This window comes from Mustela nigripes, chromosome 17 (assembly GCF_022355385.1).
Source record: "Mustela nigripes isolate SB6536 chromosome 17, MUSNIG.SB6536, whole genome shotgun sequence".
NCBI lineage: Eukaryota > Metazoa > Chordata > Mammalia > Carnivora > Mustelidae > Mustela > Mustela nigripes.
Window position 1 is genome coordinate 9,311,724 of NC_081573.1, and position 26,346 is coordinate 9,338,069.

General features: G+C 40.0%; 1 protein-coding gene across 1 annotated transcript; it reads right to left on the minus strand.

The window, feature by feature from the left end:
- On the minus strand, positions 1-25,138 carry ZNF283 (zinc finger protein 283). The gene is made up of 6 exons (XM_059383401.1): positions 25,134-25,138; positions 24,414-24,545; positions 23,665-23,715; positions 17,529-17,616; positions 15,102-15,228; positions 1-5,399 (listed from the first exon to the last, which is right to left on the minus strand). Exons 1-6 carry the CDS (start codon positions 25,136-25,138, stop codon positions 4,069-4,071), a joined length of 1,734 nt encoding a protein of 577 aa, XP_059239384.1. The 3' UTR covers positions 1-4,068.
- Positions 25,139-26,346: the final 1,208 nt, after the last annotated feature.

Consider the following 26,346-nt stretch of genomic DNA (forward strand, 5'->3'; position numbering starts at 1 on the left):
TATCTCAAAAATAAAATTTTTATATAATCACACTCATGAGATGTAAAAATTCTAAATAAAACAGTAGCAAATGAAACCCAGCAGTGCACAGAATACATACCTACACCATTAAGTAACCTGGGTATATCCAGCAATGAGAGAAAATCAATCTGTCAATATAAATTATCACATTAACAAATTAAATACTATACAATTGCAGGAAGAGATGAAGAAATGACATCTGATAACTCAGGAGCCCTTTCAACTTAGATACAAGGATTTTTACTCGGGAATAAAAGCAAGCATTAGAAGGTCATCCCTTGGGGCACCTGGGTGGCTCAGTGGGTTGGGGCCTCTGCTTTCGGCTCGGGTTGTGATCTCAGGGTCTTGGGATCAAGCCCCGCGTAGGGCTCTCTGCTCAGTGGAGAGCCTGCTTCCCCCTCTCTCTCTGTCTGCCTCTCTGCCTGCTTGTGATCTCTGTCAAATAAATAGCTAAGATCTTTAAAGGAAAAAAAAAGATTATAAATTATAAAAAAAAAAAAAGAAGGTCATCCCTTGAGAGCATGATCCTAACTACCATTCCATTATAACAATCAAACTTAGTGACTGAAATATCCAACGTTAGGGCCTTCCAGTTATGGCAGCATTCCTTAACGCAGTTTCAGATCCCTAAGATAGAAATAGGTAATGGGAACCAGTATTCCCATGGTAAAATTTGAGACCACCAGTTTAAATTAAGTCAAGCAAATTTCATTCACTAGAATACTCTTTTTAGTTTCTTAAGTTGACAAGGTGCTTCTGATTTTTCCTTAAGAAGGGATTTAGTAGGTTCTATTTCATAGGCCTCATTAACCAGAAAATCCCAGTTTCTCATGTACTACTCAGTACTGGTAATTTTTGAGACATAACTTCAGAAGTTCTGGGACAATTTTAGCTGTGTAAGTTGCTTCCATATATTGGTTTAGGGTTTACTTTTCTAGCTTCATAGTCCAGGGTGACAGGGACCATGTAGATACTGGGGGAAAAAAAGTCATAGTTCTAGCCTTCCATCTGGCCAGATGCAGCTTAGATTTCTCCAAGACACAGTAAAAGGTATTTTCCACTGAAAAAAGCTTCAGGCACATTCTACAACTTCTGATATACAATTTAACTATCATTCTTTTTTCAACAATCTGTAATTGCTTCAATTTTCTCTTTAATTCAGAATTTATATATACATATGGTAGGACTACATTTTCAAAAGTAGTTGAAAGGTTCACCAATCTTACTAGCATATAATGGACCTTTTTAATGGAGAGCTCTAGCAGTCTCTGTCTTTTTTTTTTTTTAGATTTTATTTATTTATTTGACAGAGAGAGATCACAAGTAAGCAGAGAGGCAGAGAGAGAGGAAGGGAAGCAGGCTCCCTGCTGAGCAGAGAGCCCGATGCGGGACTCGATCCCAGGACCCTGAGATCATGACCTGAGCCGAAGGCAGCGGCTTAACCCACTGAGCCACCCAGGCGCCCCGCAGTCTCGGTCTTAATCACATGACCAAACTTAGCATTAGCAATAGTGAGAAAAATGGGTATTATGTGTTTCTGGTATATAGCAATGTGAAGTAGTTATCACCAAATATGGTGTATTTTTGTGAAAAATGTTTAGGTCTCTGGCTCTAACTTGACTTTATGAGAGATACAAAGGATAGAAGCACAAATTAAATCTCACCATGACGGGAGAAATAAATCAAGAATGCATGGCATTCTACAAAACAGTTTTCCTTAACATTTCAAGAAGTCTTTTAAAGATTAAAATCTAGACACAAGATAACAAAATGCAATGCCTTAATATAGAAAAGATGCTGGTTAGAAAATAGCAATAGGATACCTTGGGAGTACTGGGACATATGAAGTGAATATAGAAGAGTATTACAGAATTATTGATAATTTTTTCTATGACCATGGTATTAAAGGATGTTCTTATTCTTAAAAGATGCGGGGATCATAAGATAATGGTGAGTGAGTGTACATATTCATACCTAAATTTCTGATCAAATGTTAATAAGTACTGATTCTAAATAGAGTATATGGATGTTTATTATACTGCTCTTTAAATTTTTCTGAGTGTCTGAAATTTGTCATAATAAAATTTGGGGAAAGAATTCCCAAATGGACAATATTTTGTGTCTTTTAAATTTGTAATTTATCTCAAAATGTGAGCAGAGAATTTAAATCACTGGCTACTTCTGTTTGAATTCATTAAAGGCAAATTGCTTCACCTCTCCCTCATTCTTCAACGGGTATATTCCTGTCTACTTAACATCTTAACATTTACTTAATCCTCATTTCTTTTCAGCCTTCATTTTTTATGCAGCTTAAGGGATAAACTCTTAATAAAAATCCTCTCAAGTTTCTTTGTGCTTTTCTAGATTTTATCCATAATGAACTATCTGAAATTCAAATGGATGAGTGGTTATGGAAGCTTTTCAAAATGCATCACACCAAGGTCCATTCTTTTCCTAAGAATTCACCAGGAGTAATACTAATGATGAAGATAAGAAAACAGCAAACACGTATTGAGCGTAGGCTACATTCGAGATACTCTTCAAAGGATCTGATGCATACTAAATCCATGCAGTCTCTGAAACAGGACTGTTAGTTACCATCACCAACATTTTCAAGATGATGCCCAGAAGAGATAAGCATTTTCTCCAATATCCCACAGGTAGTAAGGAGATGGAATGGTGAGGACTGTAAGTATGGTTTGTGGCATGTGTGAGAGATCTCCTGCATATGTTACATTTGATAAGGTTATTTTCTAGGATGAATTCTCCAAAGTTTAACAAAGGTCGAATAGTGCTGGAAGGCTTCTATATCTTCATTAAATGAAAATTATTTGTTATAAATTATGCCTTTATAGGCTTAAGGAAGTTGTGACTCATACATTAGCCAAATCCTATAGTGTGAAAATTCTGCTATTCAATCACAGGTGACAAGTGAAGCATCTCTTACTCAAATTATATTGTGACTTGTCTCATGTTTTTGTTTTTGTTTTTTTTTTTTTAAAGATTTATTTATTTATTTATTTGACAGAGGGAGAGAGAGAGATCACAAGTAGGCAGAGAGGCAGGCAGAGAGAAAAAGAGGAGGAAGCAGGCTCCCTGCTGAGCAGAGAGACCCTGATGCGGGACTCGATCCCAGGACCCCGAGATCGTGACCCGAGCCGAAGGCAGCGGCTTAACCCACTGAGCCACCCAGGCGCCCTGACTTGTCTCATGTTTTAAAAACTGAATGTTGTCTCAAATTCTTTCTGGAAAGGGCAAACTTTCTAACTTGTAATCATTCATGAGCTGATTGATACTTTTATAAAATACAATGATAATGTTAAGACAATATGAAATTGCTCTAAGTTTCCAAACACTCTTATTTTCCACATTCATTTCATGATGGGACAGGTAACAATTCCATGAGCTGGCACTAGTCTCTAGACAACAGTTTTAATAGTACTTGTCTAGAGGCCTTCCTACATCCCAATTTAAAGGGTTTGTCATTTGGATGGATTCTCCCATCCAAGTACTAACCAGGCCCGACCCTGCTTAGCTTCCGAGATCAGATGAGATCGGGCGCGTTCAGGGTGGTATGGCTGTAGACTCATTTGGATGGATTCGATGATGTACTGTAAGATATTTATCTTATCTGTAAGCCTTCCCAAATTCCTTACATTCATAAAATTTCACAGCAGTATGAGTTCTCTAATGTGAACAGCAAAAACTGAACTAGGTTCTTCCTACATTCCTTGAAGTGTTTCTAATGAGTATAAACTCCCCAATGTTTACCAGACTTTTGTGCCATGAATAAAGATCTTCACACATTCCTTACATTTAAATGATTTCACATTAGTACAAACTGACATTCAGTAAGACTGTATAAAATTCTAAGGCCTTTTCATATTCCTTATATTCAAAGTATTTCTCACTAGTATGAATTTTTGATATCAAGTTGTCCACACAGATGTAAGGCTTTTTGCACATTCCATACATTCATAAGTGTTCTCAAGATTAAGATTCCTCATGTTGTTTATACACATAAAAATTTTTCTTTCACCTCTTCAATCATAAAATTTCACCAGTATTTATGGTCTCATTTGAATAAGCTGTCCATATAAAGGCTTCCCCACATCCTTTATATTCATAAGGCTTATCATTACTAGGAGTTCTCTCATGTTGAACAAGGTTTGAGCCATGAATAAAGTTCTTCCCAAATTCCATACACTGATAAGGGTTCTCCCCAGTATGAAAACTCTGATGAACACTAAGTTGATAGCCACTACCAAAGGCCTTCCCACATTCTTTACATTCATAGGATTTCCCACCAGTATGGATTCGCTCATGTTTAACAAGGCTTGAACCCCAACTAAAGGCCTTCCCACACTCCTTACACTTAAAAGGTTTCTCACCGGTATGGATTTTCTGATGCTGAGTGAGGTGATAGCCACGACTGAAGGCCTTCCCACATTCTTTACATTCATAGGGTTTCTCACCAGTATGGATTCGCTCATGTTGAACAAGACTTGAGCCACAATTAAAGGTCTTCCCACATTCTTTACATTCATAGGGCTTCTCGCCAGTATGAAATATCTGATGTCGAGTAAGCTGATAGCCCCAACAAAAGGCCTTTCCACATACTTTACATTCATAAGGCTTCTTTCCAGTATGGATTTTTTGATGTTGAGTAAGTTGATAGCCACGACTGAAGGCCTTCCCACATTCTTTACATTTATAAGGTTTCTCACCTGTATGAATTATCTCATGTTTAGCAAGGCTGGAGCCCCAAAAAAAGGCCTTCCCACATTCCTTACATTCATAAGATTTAACACCAATATGGATTTTCTGATGCTGAGTGAGGTGATAGCCACGACTGAAGGCCTTCCCACATTCTTTACATTCATAGGGTTTCTCACCAGTATGGATTCGCTCATGTTTAACAAGACTAGATCCCCAACTAAAAGTCTTCCCACATTTCTTACATCTGTAGGGTTTCTCACCGGTATGAAATCTCTGATGCACAGAGAGTTGATAGGCACTAAAAAAGTCCTTCCCACATTCTTTACATTCAAAGTGTTTTTCAGCTGTATGAGTTCGCTCATGTTGAACAAGTTTTGAGCCATGACTACAAGCCTTCCCACATTCTTTACAAACATAGCGTTTCTCTCTATTATGAATTCTTTGATGTGCACTAAAAGATTTACTTTTTCTATTAGTGTGCATTTTTCCGTAGCTAATTATCATTTGACTAAAGTATCCCTCTTGATGTCCCTGTGGTAAAATGGATGCCTCAAGGCCAAGAGTTTTATTTCTTTCCTTCATCTCCCATTGGAAAAAATTTATTTCAAAAATGTCTTTTTCTGAAATTGTATTTTTGGTCTCATATGTTGACTCCAAATCTGAAAGAAAACAAGAAAACCATATATTTTACCTTCTTTACCAGAAAAATTTACTAGAAAACAAACAAACAAACAAAAAATACTCAACAGAGAAATACAAGACAAACTGGAAATAATACCCACAGTGAATCAGGAAATTAAGCTCACTGCTAAGCATCATATCTCTTCCCTATTGAACAACAATCTCAGCTTTGACTTTTCAGCTTTTATGATCTTAATGTTCTGATTGAACAGCCTTCTGGAGCATTCCACAAAGATCACTTAAACAAGTTCCTTATCTTCCCATGTGGCTGACCCCTTAAACCCAATGGGTCCTTCCATCAATCAAGCCCCTATGTGCCCAAGTGTGGTTCAGCTGAACTTTTAATGACTGTGTAGGCTGGCATGATGAACTGGAACCTAGAAAATCCCCAAACTCAAAAGCAAAATCAAGCACAACTGAAACTAATATTGTAGGTCAACTATACTTAAAAAAAAAAAAAGGGCAAAACAAAACATTAAGCTACATAATACTTTTTCACAGGAATTTTTCTGAGTGATTGGTGTTGGGCTAGAAAGCAGACAAGATTCTGCAAGCCAAGCAGTTACAAAGTTCCAAGGCTCTACTGAAGATGAAACATGTGAAACAAAACCAATTAAAATTATAATACAACCTCCACTTAGCTCAAATCCTGCTATAATCAAAGAGATAAGTGCATGGTCATGTGGGAAGTTTATAGCAAAGAATGATTTTTACATCTAATTTGAAACTTGATATAAACTGAAACTAATAAAAACTATGACTCAGCCTCATCTCAGCTCCATGCTTGGTGGTATCAGCGTTATCACTCCCTCACCCTGAAAAACTGAGAAAGAAGCATATACTTTCATGGGCAGGGAACCATCCATTTGTTATTGTTCTTCAAAATGTCTGGCACAGAATAAAAAATTATGAGGTAGCTAAGGAAGACTGAATGTGTAACATATAACTGCCCCCCCCAAACCCACAAAAGAGACAAAGAACAGATGTATTAGAAATACATCAGTAGGCAAGGTCATTCAATTTTATTCCATAGATTCAGGAAGAAAAGATGGACAGTGAGCAGATGGGAAGTTTCAGCAAAGAAAAAGAAACTTTAAAATTGTAAAATGGAAATTCTACAACTAAAAAGTCCAAAGAGAAAAAAGAAGGGGGAAAGAAAGAAGAGTATCAGATCTGTGCAACAAAATCAAACAATCCGACTTCAGGCAACAGCATTCTAGAAAGAGGACAAAACCAAGTAAGTACTCGAAAAGATTATTAAAATGTTCTCAAAAATGTATGAAATATATGATAATCAACCTACTTTTAGCAAACTGCAAGCAGGAAAAAATACAAAGAAAAGTAACAACTGAGAACATAATGACAGAGCTGAAAACTGAAGATGAAGGAAAAAGAGTAAAAGGAGGCAGGGGAGGGAGAACATTAGAGTCAGAGGAACAGCCAAACATTACGGCAGAATTCACATCCTTAACAGAAGCTACCAATGGAATGATATCTTTAATGGATGAAGAAAGAAAGCTAGAAAACCTCGAGTTTTACATAAAGCGAAAGATTTCTTTAAAATGAAGGTGAGACATTTCCAGCCCTGGCCATGAAGAAAAACCTGGTATTAGACTTAAGTCTTACACCACAAACAACCAAAAGCTATAAAATAGGATACTAGATGCAGGGCTGAGAAACTTTATATCAGGAGAACTTCATATTCACCCTTTATGCCTGCCTGCATCCTCCAAAACATCCTGGAAAATGCTCTCCAAATAGATAGCGGTGGTCTCACTGGGCAAAGGATACTGGTAGTATCTGAGTCCAGGGCTGCTAAGATGGCTGGAATTTATAGTTCAAGGTGAAGAGAATAAAGGAGCCTTGCAACAGAGTCCCAGAAATCTATGCAGGGATTACCCCATTGGATCTGTAACCAAGTATTAATGGAGTACCAACACAGCCTCAGTAGAAACATTCATCTGAGGCTTCACAAAGCCCATATTTTGAAAGACCCATCATCTGGAACAGTAGTTCTCAAACTTGCTGGTCTCAGAATCCCTTATATTCTTTTTTTTTTTTTTTTAAGATTTTACTTATTTATTTGACAGATAGAGATCATAAGTAGGCTGAGAGGTAGGCAGAGAGAGAGAAGAGGAAGCAGGCTCCCTGCTGAGCAGAGAGCCTGATTCGGGGCTTGATCCCAGGACACTGGGATCATGACCTGAGCCAAAGGCAGAGGCTTTAACCCACTGAGCCACCCAGGCGCCCCAGAATCCCTTATATTCTTAAAAATTACTGGTGAATTCTTGGCTTGTTCATGCATAAACATATTTCCAATACAAAGTTTAGTTGTTGTTGTTTTTTTTTTAAGATTTTATTTATTTATTTGTCAGAGAGTGAGCACAGGCAGACAGAGTGGCAGGCAGACGCAGAGGGAGAAGCAGGCTCCCCGCCGAGCAAGGAGACCGATGAGGGACTCGATCCCAGGATGCCAGGACCACGACCCGAGCCGAAGGCAGCCGCCCAACCAAATGAACCACCCAGACATCCCCAAATTTCAGTATTTTTATCTAATGGTGATTCTGTAACATTTTAGTTGATTTACTAAAGGGCAAAGAAGTCCTGTGGATGTTTTGTGGGAAGTAATTTCAGTCATGGCCTGTTAGTCATAGCCAAACTGCAGTACCTATTGTTTTACTTAACAATGTCTCATTGCTTTGTATACATTATCATTGTGTATAAGGACTGTGTGTATATCCAAAAGGAAGCCAAGATACTTAAACTGACCAAACTAATATTACAACTCCTTTGAGAGGGTCAAATGTAAACTAAAAGGAGTGCCCTTTTGTGCAGTCTAGCACCAATAAATAGTTCAATAAACTTGAATTTAGTTCAACCAATCAGAACTGCCATGCAAGAACTTGTATCACAATTACTTGTAAATAAGGCTTAACAATGCTAGTCAACGAATGTAGGTTTAACTTTTTTTTAAACGATTATTTATTTGTTTATTTATTTATTTATTTGACAGAGAGAGAGAGAAGTCACAAGTAGGCAGAAGCAGGCAGAGAGGCAGGCAGAGAGAGAGGGAGAAGCAGGTTCCCTGCTGAGCAGAGAGCCCAATGAGAGGCTCGATTCCAGGACCCTGGGATCATGACCTGAGCCGAAGGCAGAGGCTTAACCCACTGAGCCACTCAGGCACCCTTAACTTTTTATATTTACAAGCTTTTTAAAAGCTTTTATTTATTTATTGGTGTGAGAGAGAGAGAGAGCATAAGAAGGGGGAGTGGTAGGCAGAGGGAGAAGCAGGCTCCCTGTCAGCAGTCCCAATATGGGACTCCATCCCAGGATCCCGGGATCATGACCTGAGCTGAAGGCAGACACTTAACTGACTGAGCCACCCAAGCGTCCCTAACTTCTTTTTAGTTAAAAAACTGGGAGACCTGAGTGGCTCAGTCAGTTGAGCAGCTGCCTTCAGCTCAGATCATGATCCTAGGGTCCTGGGATCGAGTCCTGCATAGGGCTCCATGCTCAGTGGGGAGCCTGCTTCTCTGTCTTCCTCTGCCTGCTGCTCCCTCTGTTGTGCTCTCTCTCTCTGTCAAATAAATAAATAAATAAAATTAAAATTAAAAAAATGTTAAAAAATTATTGAGGACTCAAAAGGGATTTGTTTGTGTGAGTTATATTTTGATATTTACCATATTAGAAATTAAAACTGAGAAATTAAAGATATTTAATTCCCTTGAAATTAATAAATCATTGCCTATTAACAGAAATAACAAATGTGTGAAAATTATATTTTCCAAAATCATTTCCAAAAATGATCTTGTTTTCCAAAACAACAAAAAATATTATTTTAATTTTTTGTGAATCTCTGAGATATATGGCTTAAGAGAAGACAACTGGATTCTCGAATCTGCTTCTGTATTCACTCTGTGGCAATATGCTATTTTGACTGAAGCACATGAAAAAAATCTAGCCTCCCACATATATGTAACTGTTATTTTTTGAAATTATAAATATGGTACTCTCTGATACTATAATAAAACTTGAGAAGGGACAGTTTCTTAAAAGTTAGTTGCAATGTGAAATATGCAACTAAAACTATGAACTTTTCATACTAAATTACCTTAAAATCCACTGTACTTTGGATGATCTTTTATCCAGACATAATTCTGTAATATCATGCACTGGTCATTTGAAAAATAGTGGTTCACTGAGTTATGCAGATCTTTGAAATGCTGACATATTTCATTACATAATACATTAAAATCACTAGGTTAATGTCACCATCTATCTCATCAGAAAAATGTTTACGTGTTGAGAAATGGTAAAGCTCAAAATGGAAGCTGTTTCACACAATTCTAATTTTTACTTGAAAGTCTGAATTTATCATTGGCAGCAAATACTGTTATTTATCTTTAAAGTGACAGGCACGCTTTTAAGAAAATTTTTCCAACTACCTAAGTCTGAATAATAATAGTTTGTCTGTCAGGCATTCTTTTAAGAACAAAGTGGTGTCCTGTGGAAAGAACAGCTAGTCTGACTCAATCCAAACAACCACACAACTGGTTTTTCTCAAGGCAACCACATCACACTTTGGTATAAAACAGAAGAGCTTAGGGGCGCCTGGGTGGCTCAGTGGGTTAAAGCCTCTGCCTTCAGCTCAGGTCATGATCTCAGGGTCCTGGGATCGAGCCCTGCATCAGGCTCTCTGCTCAGCAGGGAGCCTGCTTCCTCCTCTCTCTCTGCCTGCCTCTCTGCCTACTTGTAATCTCTGCCTGTCAAATAAATAAATAAATAATCTTAAAAAAAAAAGGGCAGAAGAACTTAATGAATACTTCCCATTTCACCACAATGAATTTTTTTTAATTTATTTTTTTTTAAGATTTATTTATTTATTTGAGTGAGCGAGAGAGAGAAAGAGCACACACAGGGGAGGAGGAGAGGGAGAAACAGACTCCCCGCGGAGCATGGAGCCTGATGCCGGGCTCAATCCTGGGAGTCCAGGATCATGACCTGATCATGACCTGAGCCAAGGGAGATGCTTAATGGACTGAGCCACCCAGGTGCCCCACACAATGAATATTTTAAAATGCATACTCAAGGATTAAGACTTAATAAAATAAAGCCCAGAGCAGGATACTCAAAGTCAACCAATACTGATACCCTCTGTGGGGAGGGTTTCGGTATGAAAGAACTGTCCCAACTGCATGCCTGTTAAAGACAAGTGTCTGCATATAAGAGACCTGGCGTGGGTTGTCACAGCCCAAGTAGGGTGAGAAGGGCAATCACATGGTCAAAGTGATGGTACTGGTAATGAAAGATTAGCTACATTCAGCGAGTTTGAGAAAATAATATATTAAGGAAATGGAAGCCAAATTCTTCCCTGTCAGAGAAGGGAGTTAGAAATATGGAGAGTAAGTTGGTGGGAATGCAAACCAGTACAACCACTCTGGAAAACAGTATGGAGGTTCCTCAAAAAGTTAAAAATAGAACTATCCTCTGACCCAGCAACTGCACTACTAGGTATTTATCTAAAGGATATAAACACAGTGATTTGAAGGGGCACATGCACCCCAATGTTTAAAGCAGCAATGTGGGCGCCTGGGTGGCTCAGTGGGTTAAGCCGCTGCTTTCGGCTCGGGTCATGATCTCAGGGTCCTGGGATCGAGCCCCGCATCAGGCTCTCAGCAGGGAGCCTGCTTCCCTCTCTCTCTCTCTCTGCCTGCCTCTCAATCTACTTGTGATTTCTCTCTGTCAAATAAATAAATAAAATCTTTAAAGCAGCAATGTCCACAATAGCCAATATATGGGAAGAACCCAGATGTCCCCTGACAGATGAAAGGATAAAGATGTGGTATACATACATACATACATACATACATACATACATACAGTGTAATATTACTCAGCCTACAAAAAGAATGAAATCGTGCCATTTGCAACAACATAGACAGAACTAGAGGATATTATGCTAAGTGAAATATTCAGAGAAAGACAAATACCATAGATTTCACTCATATATGGCACTTAAGAAACGAAACATAAATATACGGGTAGGGAAGGAAAAATAAAGTAAGATAACAGAGAGGGAAGCCAACCATAAAAGACAATTATAGGAAACAAACTGAGAGTTGCTGAGGGGGAGGTGGGTGTCATCTCGTGGTTTTCAATACAGATGTACACATGTATGTATGTATGTATACAAATACATTCCCCAGCTCTAACCACCCAGAGACCTGGAGCAGCCATCTTCCAGCAGCAATGAGCAACCCTAGTATGCAAATTTTTCCTTCTAACTACTATTCTCAACTAAAAGGGACCAGGGCACCTTGAAGAAATGGTTGACTTTATGACTGGAGCAGGAAAAGTACAAGATGAGCCTGATAAAACATGCTGTTGTGTCAGAAAATAAGGAGATGCTCAATGAGTGACAGAGATGTGCCTGAAGACACAGAAGCCTCATGAGTGGGTTCCCACAGGTCAAACCTGGGATAAGCTCAAATATTTTGAACTTCAAAATAAATAAGAAGAGATTACAACCCACCAACGAAGATCCAACAAATGAACAAACTGAAAAATCGGTGGAGAGGGATATATTTAATAGTTTCCGAGATTCTCCTCACAAGAGACTCATTAAAGGAAAAATGATTAATTTTACAAGGAGAAAGCCAGCAGACAATAACCTAATCAAGTGCTCAAAGTGTCAGCAGTAACGACAAATGTGTGCTTTACCTGACAGAATGCAAGAACACAGCATCAGTTCTGTGATACTGCTGCCAAAGAGGCATAAATCTAAGTCTAATCATGAAGAAAAGTGCACACCAACCCAAACGAGGGACGCTCTACAAAATAACTGGCCTGTAATCTTCAAAAACAGCTGGGAATGCAAATCAAGGAAAGATGGATGAACTCTTCCAGACTGAAAGGCCACAGAACTCAAATTCCTAAAATAGTAAGTGAAAAACCGTATTGTCGGGCCCTCACCTATCTCATCAACCTAATTTCTTTACACTCTTTTACTAACTATGTCCTGGCCTTCTTACCATTCCAGCAGTTTCTTGGCAATCACAGAGCCTTTGTGTTTACTGTTCACAGTGACTGATACACTCCTCCCCCAGATACTCATAGAATTTGATCCCGCTCTTCATGCTTCTATTCAAGAAAGCTTTCCCTGACCACCTTACCTAAATGAGCCCTGTCGATTTCTAGCGTTTTCTATTCTCATGCTCTTTATCTTCCTTGACCAACATGTTTCATTATATGACATTATTTATCTATTTATTTATTTACTTACTTTCAGTTTCTTCCTGACTACATAAAACTGCATTTGAGAATGGGCAAGTTATCGATGTCGTTCATGACTGTATTGATAGTGCCCAGTACAATGCCTGGCTAGGAACAAGTAGTCAAAATATTTGCAGAACTTATGAATGAATGCATTTACTCATTCAGACACATGCAGAAATGCAAAAGAGCTGGAAAGCCGCTGAATCCGACACAGTAGAATGGCTGCACCAGAAACAAAAGAGAAGCCTTGCTTGGCGAAATGGGAGGGAAATATGAGAAGAAAAACAAAGAGAGTAAGAAATGAGATCAGATGGAAGTTCGTTTGGTAACCCAAAATGAGATCTCAATTTCCTCCCTCCACAGGTAGGGAGTTTTCTAAGCACCATCCCACCTGTTTCTCCTCCTCCTGAGTGACCTGTGAGGTTGGTTCCCGGCAATGATGGTCCCCTCCTGCCTTTGCCTTCCTGGGTTCCAGCTTCTTGGCCCTCCCCACACAACTTTCCAGGACTCCTGTCCTTGCTCCCATAAGGTCACACCTGACTGAGAAAAGGAGTGTCTCCTTGCAAGAAAAGAACTACTAAATGGTAAAGACCTTTTTTTAAAAAATGATGAGCTCAAAACATTTGGCCAAATATGCAATAAAAAGTAAAAATAATATTGATAAAGACTTCACAGAAATGAAGTATGATGGGAATGAAAAACATGAGATCACATCAGTAGGAGAATGATCTTGTTTTAGATTCATTCAGACTCCTCTTTGGAGCAAACAGAGAATAGTGGTTGAGAACACAGACTTATGAGCCAGACCTCCTTAGAGGCTCAATTGCTACTACTTCTCCCACTAGCTGTGTGACCGTGGGAAGTCACTTACCCTGAGCCTCTGTATTCTCATCTAAAAAGGAGTTTGATAAAAACATTACCTGCCTCATGGGGATGTTGTGAAAGTTAAGTAAGCTGAAGTATTTGCTCTGCTTACAACACAGCCTGGTTTATAGTAAGCACAGTGTTAAATATTAATATTCTTATTATTACTGTTGTTATTTTGGTAACAGAAAAAGAAGGTTCATGAGACATTTTTAGGATTTAATTCAAGGTCGCATTTTTTTTTTTAAAGATTTTTTATTTTTATTTATCAGAGAGAGAGAGGGGGAGAGAGCAAGCACAGGCAGACAGAATGGCAGGCAGAGGCAGAGGGAGAAGCAGGCTCCCTGCCGAGCAAGGAGCCCAATGTGGGACTCGATCCCAGGACGCTGGGATCATGACCTGAGCCGAAGGCAGCTGCTTAACCAACTGAGCCACCCAGGCGTCCCTCAAGGTCGCATTTAACTTCATAAAATGCAAAGTTCACAAACTGCAACTTTCTATTTTTTTTTTTTAAGATTTTATTTATTTATTTGACAGATGGAGATCACAAGTAGGCAGAGAAACAGGCAGAGAGAGAGGAGGAAGCAGGCTCCCCGCCGAGCAGAAAGCCCGAAGCGGGGCTTGATCCCAGGACCCCAGGACCACGACCCGAGCCGAAGGCAGAGGCCTTAACCCACTGAGCCACCCAGGCGCCCCACAAACTGCAACTTTTAACCTCAAATATGCCGAAAGCAAATGAATATGTTCACTTAGCATAAAATGACTTCTGTTTATCCAACCCTCCTCTATATAAAATGAAGAGGCTCTTTCGAAGTCACAGTATATCAGGACCCTGTTTCTAGCTGTACTCCCTGCATGTGAGTCAAAAATTTACGAAGAGCAGTGCTTCTTTAAACTGTAAAAAAAAAATCACCTGGGGATCTTGTATAAACGCAGCCTCTGTTCTGAAAGACTAGGGAAGACCTCACAAGCCCCAGAAGAAGCTGATGTTAGGTATGAAAAACTTAACAATAAAAAAAAAGCTAAAACCCCACATAAACCAAATGAAATCACTGAGAAAACAATCCACATCCCTCCCCCAAACCAACAAAACTGCCTCTCCCCTGGGCCTAGCCTATCTCCTTCACTGCCTTCTTGGCATCCTCTCTTACACTAACTCTGCTCTGGCCTCCCTATAGTTCCTCAAACTAAACTACCACACCTTGAGTAGCAAGGACACAGAACATCTCTAGATATGCTAAAGTTCAACACAATATGAAACCTGGTTTCTCTGACAATGGTTATGAATTAAATGCCCCATAATGCAAATCCAGCTCCTTAGTAATTAAAGAAGAGAGGCAATTGCAGAAAAAGCCAGAGGAAGGTGTGAAGGTATGGGAAGAGGAAGGAGCCTAATGAACCCATTAAAAATCCAACAAATATCAAAACATCCCTTTGACCACGGGGAGAAGAAATTCAACTGGTTTCTTCAAAGACAGCCCTGTAATTCCCATAGCAAAAGCAGAGAAAGACTGTGAAGTATTTCAGGCAGATGACCTTACCCAATGACACCAAGTTACTATAGTTCTCCAACATCACATCCACGTACAAGTCCCTCTGAGCAGGGTCCAGGCACTCCCACTCCTCCTGAGAGAAGTCGATGGCCACATCCCTGAAAGTCACCAAACCCTAAAACCAAAAACCCATATATTACTTGTGAAATTACAGAAATTTAAGGATTTAAGAAAATATTTCCAAGAGGGGGGAATAAAAGGATCATGAAGGATAAACTGCAAGAAGAGGAAAATGTAACAGTCAAGTAGGCTAGAAGCCTGCAGTACGTACTGGAAGGGAAAAGTAAAGAAATTTGTATGACTAAGGCAGTGTCTTCATGTTCTAGAAGAATCCTGTTACAGCAAAAAAAAAAACAAAAAAAAAAACACAAAAACTTCTTGGATATTATGAAATAACTAGACCTGTCTGATAATCTATAAAATCATCCCAGTTTCTCTTCTATTAAATAAAAATAGTGGGGCACCTGGGTGGCTCAGTAGGTTAAGCCTCTGCCTTTGGCTCTGGTCATGTTCTCAGGGTCCTGGGATGGAGCCCCACATTGGGCTCTCTGCTCAGCAGGGAGCCTGCTTCCCCCTCTTTCTCTGCCTGCCTCTCTGCCTACTTGTGATCTCTCTGTCAAATAATTAAATAAAAAATCTTAAAAAAAAAAAAATAGTGGGGTGGGGAGAAGCCCTAGATACAGGACTATGTATACATACACACAAACTATTATGTGCCTGCCTCATAAATTCTTTATTAATGTGAACTGCTACACCAACTTTTCCCTTTAAGGAATATAAAAAACAAATCTTTTTTCCCAAATGCACTATAAAATCTCAATTTTAGAAAAATGATTTCCATTAAATTAAGGATTATCATTAAGCCTCAAGTAAATCACTCTGTTAGAGTACATTATAAGTCTTTTCTCTTACAATGGTAAATACGTAAGATGTTTTATTAGCTGCAACTCAGTTCATCATATAGATAGATTAAGATCTCTACTATATTTATACATTTAGGTTGAACGAAAATTCTATTTTCTTCATTCTAGGAATCTATTATCATCCAGTATTTAGAAATCCCGATCACCTTCTTACCTGTTACCATCAACCACCCCTCATCTAACAATTTCCTCATTCCTGAGTTGGAGGACACTGAAAGGGCACAACATATACGACACAGAGGTCACCCAAGATCTGCGCATCCTGGTCAATAACCAAATGAACTTTGACACTGGTATTCAACAATTACAGCACCACTTTCCCTAGGAAGACCCACTCACCGTCCCTCTCATCCTAAAAGCCTTGCAAAGCCTCAAAGAAACTGAGGCTAAGGCCAAGAAAACCCAAATTCCATCTCTCTCTGGGAAACTCAGGTCCGTGAAGAAGTTCCAAGTTTGCCTGTGTGGTCAAATGAGACCCTCATCACTGAGTCATCACCCCACAGACCTGACACAGGAATAAAAAAATTCTGGCAAGGGGAATTGGTGCAGCCCTAGTGGAACAAAGGTGATAACAACGGTCGCTGCCCAAGACAGCCTACTGTCCTAAGTACGTCCTAAGTAAACCCCAAAACTCTCCAGAGAAGGCACAAGCAACCGAAAACGTTCTCTTGGGTGACCATCCAGCTGTCTAAGGACATAGTATCCTGACTGGCTTCTTTCCTAGATGCCTGCCAATCAGGACCTTAGAAGAAGGAGTAACTGTTGTTTTGAAAACGTCTACAGTCTTTCATTCTCTTTTCTCCTTCCCTTATAAAAATCCTGTTTGTGCCTTGGTAGATGAAATCAATCTACTCTTGGTTTTCCTTGTATACAAGTAAAAATGTGCTAATTGTTAACTATATTTCTTTGAGTTATTCTTTGACAGGAGCTCAAGTATTTCCTTCAAAAGACTCCTATCCCTCCACTGCTTTTTTTTTTTTTATTTATTTATTTATTTATTTTTTTTAAATTTTTTATTTTTGATAAACATATATTTTTATCCCCAGGGTTTTTTTTTTTTTTTAAAGATTTTATTTATTTATTTGACAGACAGAAATCACAAATAGATGGAGAGGCAGGCAGAGAGAGAGGGAAGCAGGCTCTCCGCTGAGCAGAGAGCCCGATGCGGGACTTGATCCCAGGACTCTGAGATCATGACCTGAGCCGAAGGCAGCAGCTTAACCCACTGAGCCACCCAGGCGCCCCCCCTCCACTGCTTTTAACAGAAGACTGAGCACACAGTTGTTGGATGTGTTCAATGACATGATGATACTTATTGGAAGGCACACAGGGAGGACACTGGGTTATTTGGCCCAATCTTTTACTGGGACAGGAACTGAGACTGGGTTCAAGACTGGGGTTCTATTATGTAGAAGGCTTTAGGACAATTAAGGAAAAGGTTCATATGACCTAAAAGTCACAATATTTCAAGGACAGAGAAATGCCAACTTACATCAGTCATGGTTCTAGAACTGCAAGAACTAATTAATAATCCATGGGGTTCCTCTATTGGTGAAGCACAGAATCCAGAAAAGCCAGAGCTGGGGAAGGAAAAAAAAGCTTTAGACCAGGTGTGCTTAAGTGATCCCATCCGGACTGAAGGAATATAAGCTTTTATCTCTTCCATTCCTGCTTCTGCTTCACACCTCCCACAACCATCTGTGGAATCTAAACTCTCACCTAAAACCTGAACGTCCTTCAGTAGGAAGGTTTTTGGCAGTGCCTCATTCTGGGGATGCTAATATGGGCCAGAGGTTGGTCTACTGAGTGCTGCCTAGACTGGTCCTCCTCCTGTTACTCTCACCTCTCAGAGCTGCGAAAGAGGCACATGGTCCAAGCCGCAACATCCTTCATGGGCTTGGGGCTGAATAAAGTTGGTCAAGACACAGGAGTAGATGGGACATACAATTGCCTGAGCCCCAAAAGCTGACCTCTTAATGCATTCAGAACATCCATGCAATGGAATGCTATAAAACTATGCTAAGTTGGGAGAAATCATCAAGATATGTTGCCAATACAAAATATAGCTTACGGGATGTATAGTATGATTCTATTTATAAATTATGCATGTATATCGATAGAGAAAAGACTGACAATCAGATGTCAATAGATGAATAAAGTGTTTAGGAAGTTATACACCCATATACAATAAAGTTTTTATTGTGGTCCTAATGTCCTTTTTTTTTTTTTTTAAAGATTTTATTTATTTATTTGTCAGAGAGAATGAGCACAGGCAGAGGCAGAGGGAGAAGCAGGCTCCCTGCTGAGCAAGGAGCCCCACGTGGGACTCAATCCCAGGAGGCTGGGATCCTGACCTGAGCCAAAGGCAGCTGCTCAACCAACTGAGCCACCCAGGCGTCCCCCTAATGTCCTTTTTAAGTATTCTGCAGAGTTGCTGTAACCACAGCCATGCATTATATTAACTACATAATTTCTATATACACTCACTTCCTGCTAGAAAAAAATGGCTAAAATTCCCCAAGAAAAGTCATGAATACTTTGATGAGATCGCAAGCCTGTTTCTTTTCACGTCTTCTGACACACGGGTTTAATTTATAGCTGACCTATCTTTTCAGACATGATACTCTCCCAGTAAGTGCTAAATCACCTGATTCCGTTAGTCTGACTTAGCAGTGAACATTAATAGGATAAAACCTTTAAGTATGGGGCACCTGGGTGGCTCAGTGGGTTAAGCCTCTGCCTTCGGCTCAGGTCATGATCTCAGGGTCCTGGGATTGAGCCCCGCATCGGGCTCTCTGCTCAGCAGGGAGCCTGCTACCCCCTCTCTCTCTGCCTGCCTCTCTGCCTACTTGTGATCTTTCTCTCTGTCAAATAAATAAATAAAATCTTAAAAAAAAAAAAAAAACCTTTAAGTATAAAACTTGGGATGAATTCTGTTTGCCTCCACAAAGCTGGTCACGACCCAACAGTATTGCCTATAATTACCTTCCTGTGAGTTCCTAAGACAGGTTGCCTGCATTGTTTATTGGCCTTTGTTACTGTCAGCTTTAGTTATTCCCATGTATATTTAGTATTCCTTGTCTTAAGGGTAACAACAATGTCTTTCAGTTATTGTATTACCTCCCAAGTACAATCTCAGGCTCTTAAAATTGGGGCAAATTTTTATCCAAAATTCCCTTATGGAAATGTATCCTTAAACAGCTAGAGAAGTACAGATGTATACACACGAATATTCACCCAGGGTCACTGGGGTGGCAAAGTCAGTTAATTGGCCAACTCTTGGTTTCAGTTCAGGTTGTGATCTCATGGTCATGGGGTTGAACCCCACCTCAGACTCCACACTCAGCAGAGTCTGCTTCAGATTCTCTCTCCCACTCCCTCTGGCCCTCCTGCTCATGTGCTCACTCACTCTCTCTCTAAAATAAATAAATCTAAAAAAAGGAATATTCAACCAAAAATCATTTATGATAATCAAGAATCAGAAACTACCTAACAGTAAGCAAATGGGTTTGCTTGACTGTGGCCTGCTATGTCATTAACTGATTAACTGATGAAGAAAACACACATAATCAACTCCATAGGAAGACAGGCAGGTTTGTAAAGTATACACAATATGGGAAGTGTATCTGAAATTAAGATAAAAAACTCTGGTGCTGGACTTTCAGGATATGGGCTTGACAATGACCAATTTCTCAACACTTCTATTTCCTTGTCAATAAAAGAACGATAGGAACATTGTCTGCCACAGATGACTGCAATGAAGATTATGTAAGAAAATCCACATAAAAAACTGATGTACAGGGGCGCCTGGGTGGCTCAGTGGGTTAAGCCGCTGCCTTCGGCTCAGGTCATGATCTCAGGGTCCTGGGATCGAGTCCCGCATCGGGCTCTCTGCTCAGCAGGAAGCCTGCTTCCTCCTCTCTCTCTGCCTGCCTCTCTGCCTACTTGTGTTCTCTCGCTGTCAAATAAATAAATAAAATCTTTAAAAAAAAAAAACAAAAAACTGATGTACAATTGTAGTGCCTGGCTGGCTCCTTCAGAGGAGCACATGGCTCTTGATCTCAGGGTTATGAGTTCGAGCCCCACAATGGGTACAGAGATTACTCTAAACAACAACAACAACAGGTGTACAATAATTACTTAATATAAGTTTTTGCCATTATTAAAGACGGAGAAGATTACTGTCCTTTATTCTATTATAATAAGGACAGTTAATGCACCTTTCCATTTTTTCATAATAAAATCTGCTCTTCTCAGGCCTATGTTCTTACAAAATTAACTAAAGCTTCACAGCCCAGCCTTGCGCCTCCAATTCTTTCTTAATAACAACATAAGCGAAACAGGTTCTCAGAAAGATATATAGGAGATAGCTCCTCCTGCCAGAAGCTGCAGACAGAGACAGGACTCAGCATCATAAAACTGGCTCAGAAAATACAACCCAGTTAGGTGCCAAAAAGAACATGAACCAGAGACTCAATCTTTTTCTGTGCAAATTGGTGGTTTATTTGAATTTGGTAACTATAACCTTCTTATTCTACCTTCTGGTATTATTATCCGTCATTGAAAATATTATTTATAAATTAGATTTTTTAAACATTTTTAAAAGATTTTTATTTATTTGATAGAGAGAGAAAGAGTAGTAGAGGGAGAGGGAGAAGCAGACTTCCTGCTGAGCAGAGAGCCCTGTGCAGGACTTGATCTCAGAATCCTGGGATCATGACCTGAGCTGAAGGCAGACCCTTAACTGACTGAGCCACCCAGGTTCCCCTATAAAATAGATTTTGATAAGACAGAACATATACATTAGAAATTATCACTATTTTTTACGGAAGTAACCTTTAAAATAATCTAATTGTGAAAGTCTGTCTTTGTGGCCCTTCTAATTTTTAAAAAGATGTTTCTATATTTCTAAAAGTTGTGAATACTATAGGTTTTTAAAGATTTTATTTATTTATTTGAGAGAGAGAGAGCATGAGAAGGATGAGGGTCAGAGGGAGAAGCAGACTCCCTGCCAAGTAGGGAGCCCGACGTGGGACTCGATCCTAGGACTCCAGGATCATGACCTGACAGGTTTTTAAGTAAGAAATCACTGACATTTCCTTCTTCTTTCTACATATTTGAGATTAAAATAAAACCCACATCTGGGCTGGATTTCTTCTTCAAAATAAGAATTAAAGAATCTTCAACTCAACTCTACCACCCATTACTGTTATCTTATTCTGCAGAAACAAAACCAGACACATAATTTCACAGGGAAAAAAATTCTAAACAGAAACACACCAAAATATTAAGAACTGATTAACTTTAGAGGATGTAATTTTAACTTCCATCTCTATATGTTTCTTGGATTGCTGAACTTTTTGCAACAAACCTGTTTTAATTCCATAATCGGAAATATAAAGATAGTTCCAAGTATGAAAAATTGAGTAATAGGGAAGGGGCATATTTCAGTCATTAATAAAACTGAAAAAAAAAAAAAAAAAAACACTAAAAAACCAAAACCAAAAACACCCCAACACTTCGAAAATCAGTGGGCCAGAAACAAAGTACACCTACCCGCTGTTGAACATCTCTAGCTATAGCTCACCATAAGAGACACTTTCACTGTAGAGACTCCCTCATAATGGGCGCCTGGGTGGCTCATTCAGTTAAGCATCTGCCTTTGGCTCAGGTCATGATCCCAGGATTCTGAGATAGAGTCCTGCATGGGGCTCCCTGCTCAGGGGGGAGTCTGCTTCATCCTCTGACCCTCCCCCCATTCATGCTCACCCCTCCACTCTCTCTTTCACAAACATAAATAAAATCTTAAAAAAAAAAAAATTCCCCCATAATGAACATTAATTATGTAAGTCACCTTCAAAGTCTGAGGGAAGGAAATATATGCACCTAAGCAGAATGACATTTGCTAAGAACAGACGCTCAGCAGGTGTGGCTACACCTCTCTAATTCTTCACTGAAGAGTCAAATCAAAAAACATTTTAGAGACAATCCTTGAAAAATGTCTTTCAAAAGTCTCTCGTACTGAATGGGATTCTTATATAACTCATAATATTCCTGGGGAATTTGTTCGTAACTACAACTATTACTTAATATTTTATTATTTACATTTTTCCTTCTTTTGATTCTTTATAAACTTATTTTTTATTAGGTGCACATTATTCCATTACAGGATATACTGCAATTTACTTGTTTCCTTATCACTGGATCCTAATTTTATAAGTTCCTTCCCATCTATTAAATCTTCATTCCAGATCAACGAAGCCAGACTTTTTCTATGTCATCTACACTTAACAATCTCATGAAATTACAGACATTTTGCTCACTTAAGAAAAATAAATTCACAAATATTTACAAAAATCCTGCCCAATTTCAAGGGGTTTGCAATCACCTTGCAGCTCATAAATGGAACAAGACCTCAGGTTAAGGTATCCTGTACTAGACCATTTGAGCATCTGGTCACTTTTTTAAACTTGCAAGCACCTATCACAATCATCTTCATATTTCTCTTCCAATTTCAGTTATGGAAAGTTGATGTGAAATGATCCAGAATCACCATGTAACAGCAAATCTTAACATTCACTAAGCCTGTATCATGGCGCAGGCCCTGTTCTAAGGTGCTTTACATGCACTGACTCATTTTACATCTTTATAACCCCCATGAGATAGGCATTACCTTGTCTTAATTTTGTAGATGTGACACAGAGAGCCCCAGTCACCTAAGCTCACAGAGCTAGTAACATATAGAGCCAGAATTTGAATACAGATGCTCTAAGTCCAGAGCCTTACTCTTACCCATAACACAGTACTGCCTCTACAACACTCAAAAAGTGGGACCTGAAATAACCCAGGTCTCGCAATGTTACAGATTTCTACCAAAAGATTAAATGAACGTCTCTGTCTTTGTTGGTGCAAACAGCAAACCCCTATGCTCAAACCCTAATTACATCCCCACCCCCTAAAAGTCTTAAAACATTGTCATTTATTAACTCAAACAATCCTACCTTGCCTTGATCTAAAAATCATGACTGTGGAGAAGACACAAAATAGTTTGCACACAATACCAAGTAAATACCAATCTCCTTAAGTAATCATAGTCTAAAATGAAACTCTAGGGACGCCTGGGTGGCTCAGTTGGTTAAGCAGCTGCCTTCAGCTCAGGTCATGGTCCCAGCGTCCTGGGATCGAGTCCCACATCGGGCTCCTTGCTCAGCAGGGAGCCTGCTTCTCCCTCTGCCTCTGCCTGCCATTCTGTCTGCCTGTGCTCGCTCTCTCCCCCTCTCTCCCTCTGATAAATAAATTAAAAAAAAAATCTTTAAAATGAAACTCTAACGCTAATCTAGGAGGTGTACTTCTACACCATCAGTATGCTCAGAAAGGGAGAATGCACCCAAGGATTGGAATAATTTGCCGTTTGAACAGCTAGCTATTGATTGAGAATATGGGCAAGAGAGGGTCACCAAGAAGAGAGATACATCAGCAAGGTGGGTCATTCACCAGAAGGAAAACCCAGGATAGACACTACCAGTGATACTGCAGGCTGAGGAAAGCAAATATTCTCATGATCTAAAAACAAAAAGTAACTGTCTTTAAAAAAAGAGAGAGAAAGAAAGAAAGAAACACAAACTCACCTGAACCTTGATTTCAATATACGCAACAATTCTTTCTTCCTTCTCAGGGTCCTTCTTAGAAACCCAGCAGCGGTAGGGGGAAAAAAGAATCATGAGACACCAGCATTGCTTGGAGCACAGAAGTAGCAAATACACACACACACACACACACACACACACCCCAGAAACACCGGGAAACCAAAACGCCATCTATAGCCATCTCTGCCTTCATCCACACGAAACCAAATGGAATTGAAAAGAAGACTAGAATCTCTCTGGGGGCTGACAGCAATTATTGGGGAGAGAGGTCTGGTCGCAGTGGCTCTGAAACAGGGAGCTGGCTCCCAGGGAGCTCCTAGACGCGCCCCTTCCAGGAATCTTAGCTCTGGAACCCCCCAGCACGTTTTCCTAGCGGCATGTCATGAGGACACTTCTGGATGTACAATGCTCATCCCAAGACTGGACCTACGCCTTCGGGCGTGAAACGTTCCCTCTAGGGCTCAGTGAAGGACTCCTGCTCTTGCGGTCACTTCACTTTGGCAGGCCCAAACAGAGTCTAGAAGAAACTTGGAGCGCACAGCCAAGGCAAAACCGCAAGGCCACGCAGCTCATCACCCCGTCACACAGTCCCAGTCGCACACACCATCACGGAGACAAGCCCCGGCCCTGCCACGCCGTCTGTCCCACACCATCCTTCTCAGCCGCTCGCGCGCATACAGACTGGAGGCTCCAAACGCGACACGCCCTGTCCGCAAGCCGGTCCTCCTCACCTCGGGAGCCGCCCGGAGTCAACCCCTGCCTTCCCTGCGGGTTCCGAGCCGGCGCTGATTACTTCCTCCGACGCTAGCAACTCACCACGCCGAATCCAAGAACCTTCAGGCCGCCGGAAACGGACCCACAGACTTATGGGAAATAAGAGCCCGGAAGTCCTCGGAGGCTGGGAACCTGGCCATCCAAAGAGCTCTCCGCCGGCAAACTCGCCCCGCCCAGAAAAAGACCTGTGCCCGGAGACTTCTGGGAAATGTAGTCCACCGTGGGCAAATACTCAGGAGTGGGGACCCTCGACCCTCAGAATGCTCCCAGCATGCAACTCGGCTTCGCGTAGCAAAGGCGCTTTTTCCAAAGTCAATTTGGTGTTGTTCTAGTCTTTGCTGCAGGGCGTAGGTCCGGGCTCCGCGAGCCTTGCTGCTCAGTTGTCTTTTATGTTGTTGTCAACATCTTGGATGAATGGTGGTGGTCTTTGATGAATGGTTCTCAAGGAAGGCGGAGGAACGCATTCTGGACTCCCGAGAAGGTGGAGATGAGAAGGGACCAGGGACTTAGGCTTCAGTGAGCGGGAACGTCTCAAGTAAGGTCCATGGGAATAACCTTAAGGCACAAAGTTTAAGAAGGTATTCACTAGTAGAGTTATGTAAGTACTGACTTACACAACCTTATACAAACCTGAAAGTGAGTTCTTCCTTAAAATTTGTGCCTGACACCTCACTCACCTCATGGCCACTACTTAAAATTCTTGAAAAAGTTAGATCACGAGCTAGCTTATCTAGTTTGTGAGAGACTGGAGCAGGGTCTGGCAGTTGAGCAGATGGGTGCGTCTTCCTCCAGGTGAGTTTATGGGTCCAATTTGGCGAGTGGGACCTTAAGTGGAGTTGTTTATACTCATGCTTGTGTGAATCTTTGTTTCCTTAGATGTAAGGCGGGTTGTGTTACAGCCTATTACCACTGTTGAAAAGTAACAATACGTGGTCGTGGATTGATACTGTGATCATATGCAAAGTTCTCTTTGCATTGAGAGATGAGATGTGTGACATTGTGTGTTAATATCAGTAACTGAGAACGATTTAATATTTGTGAGTTTTTTTAATAAGCTTTTCTTTTCTGTGCATAGTATGGTGATTATGAAGGTAGATTACTGTCCATCCGAGATCGAGAAACTGGCTTGGTATGTGTTAATTTGATTATCTGACTGCCAATCATTATATATAACTGAATAAATATGACCGTTGTTGTGAGTTTCATGATTTCTACAAGTTTCATTATCTATAAAATAGAGTAGCAGTATTATTACATCTTCTTGTAGCATCAAATTTAAGATGCATAAAAATATTTGCAGTTTTCTGCCAAATGATTTTATAATGATATTTTATAATGGATCAGTGCTGTTTTATCAGAAAGACTGCAGTATTTTAAAGAAAGAAGAAATAGGGATGCCTGGGTGGCTCATTCAGTTAAATGTCTGCCTTTAGCTCAGGTCATGATCCCAGAGTCCTCAGATCAAGTCCCGATGGGGCTCCTTGCTTAGTGGGGAGCCTGCTTCTCCCTCTGCCTGCCTCTCTCTCTCTCTCTGACAAATAAATAAATAAAATCTTTTTTAAAAATATGAAAGAAGAAATCAAAGTAACATGCGGTCATGGAGTGGCTTCTGTAGATTTCCAATCTTCTGTAATATTAAGGGTACTTAACCAGATAACTTTGAAAACCCTAGACTAAGGAAATAATTTCCTACTTGTTCAAGCAGGTAGATTAGAGCAGAGCCCAGCATTAAGGGATCAGATGTTCTAGTATATAGGTCAGGCAAGGCAAGGAACCTGTTTGAGACTGCATAATTAGTCCATTAGAATACTACTTGTCTTATTTAAAAAGTGATAATTACATTGTGTTATATTCTGACTATACAAAAACCAGGCTACCATTTCCCGAACA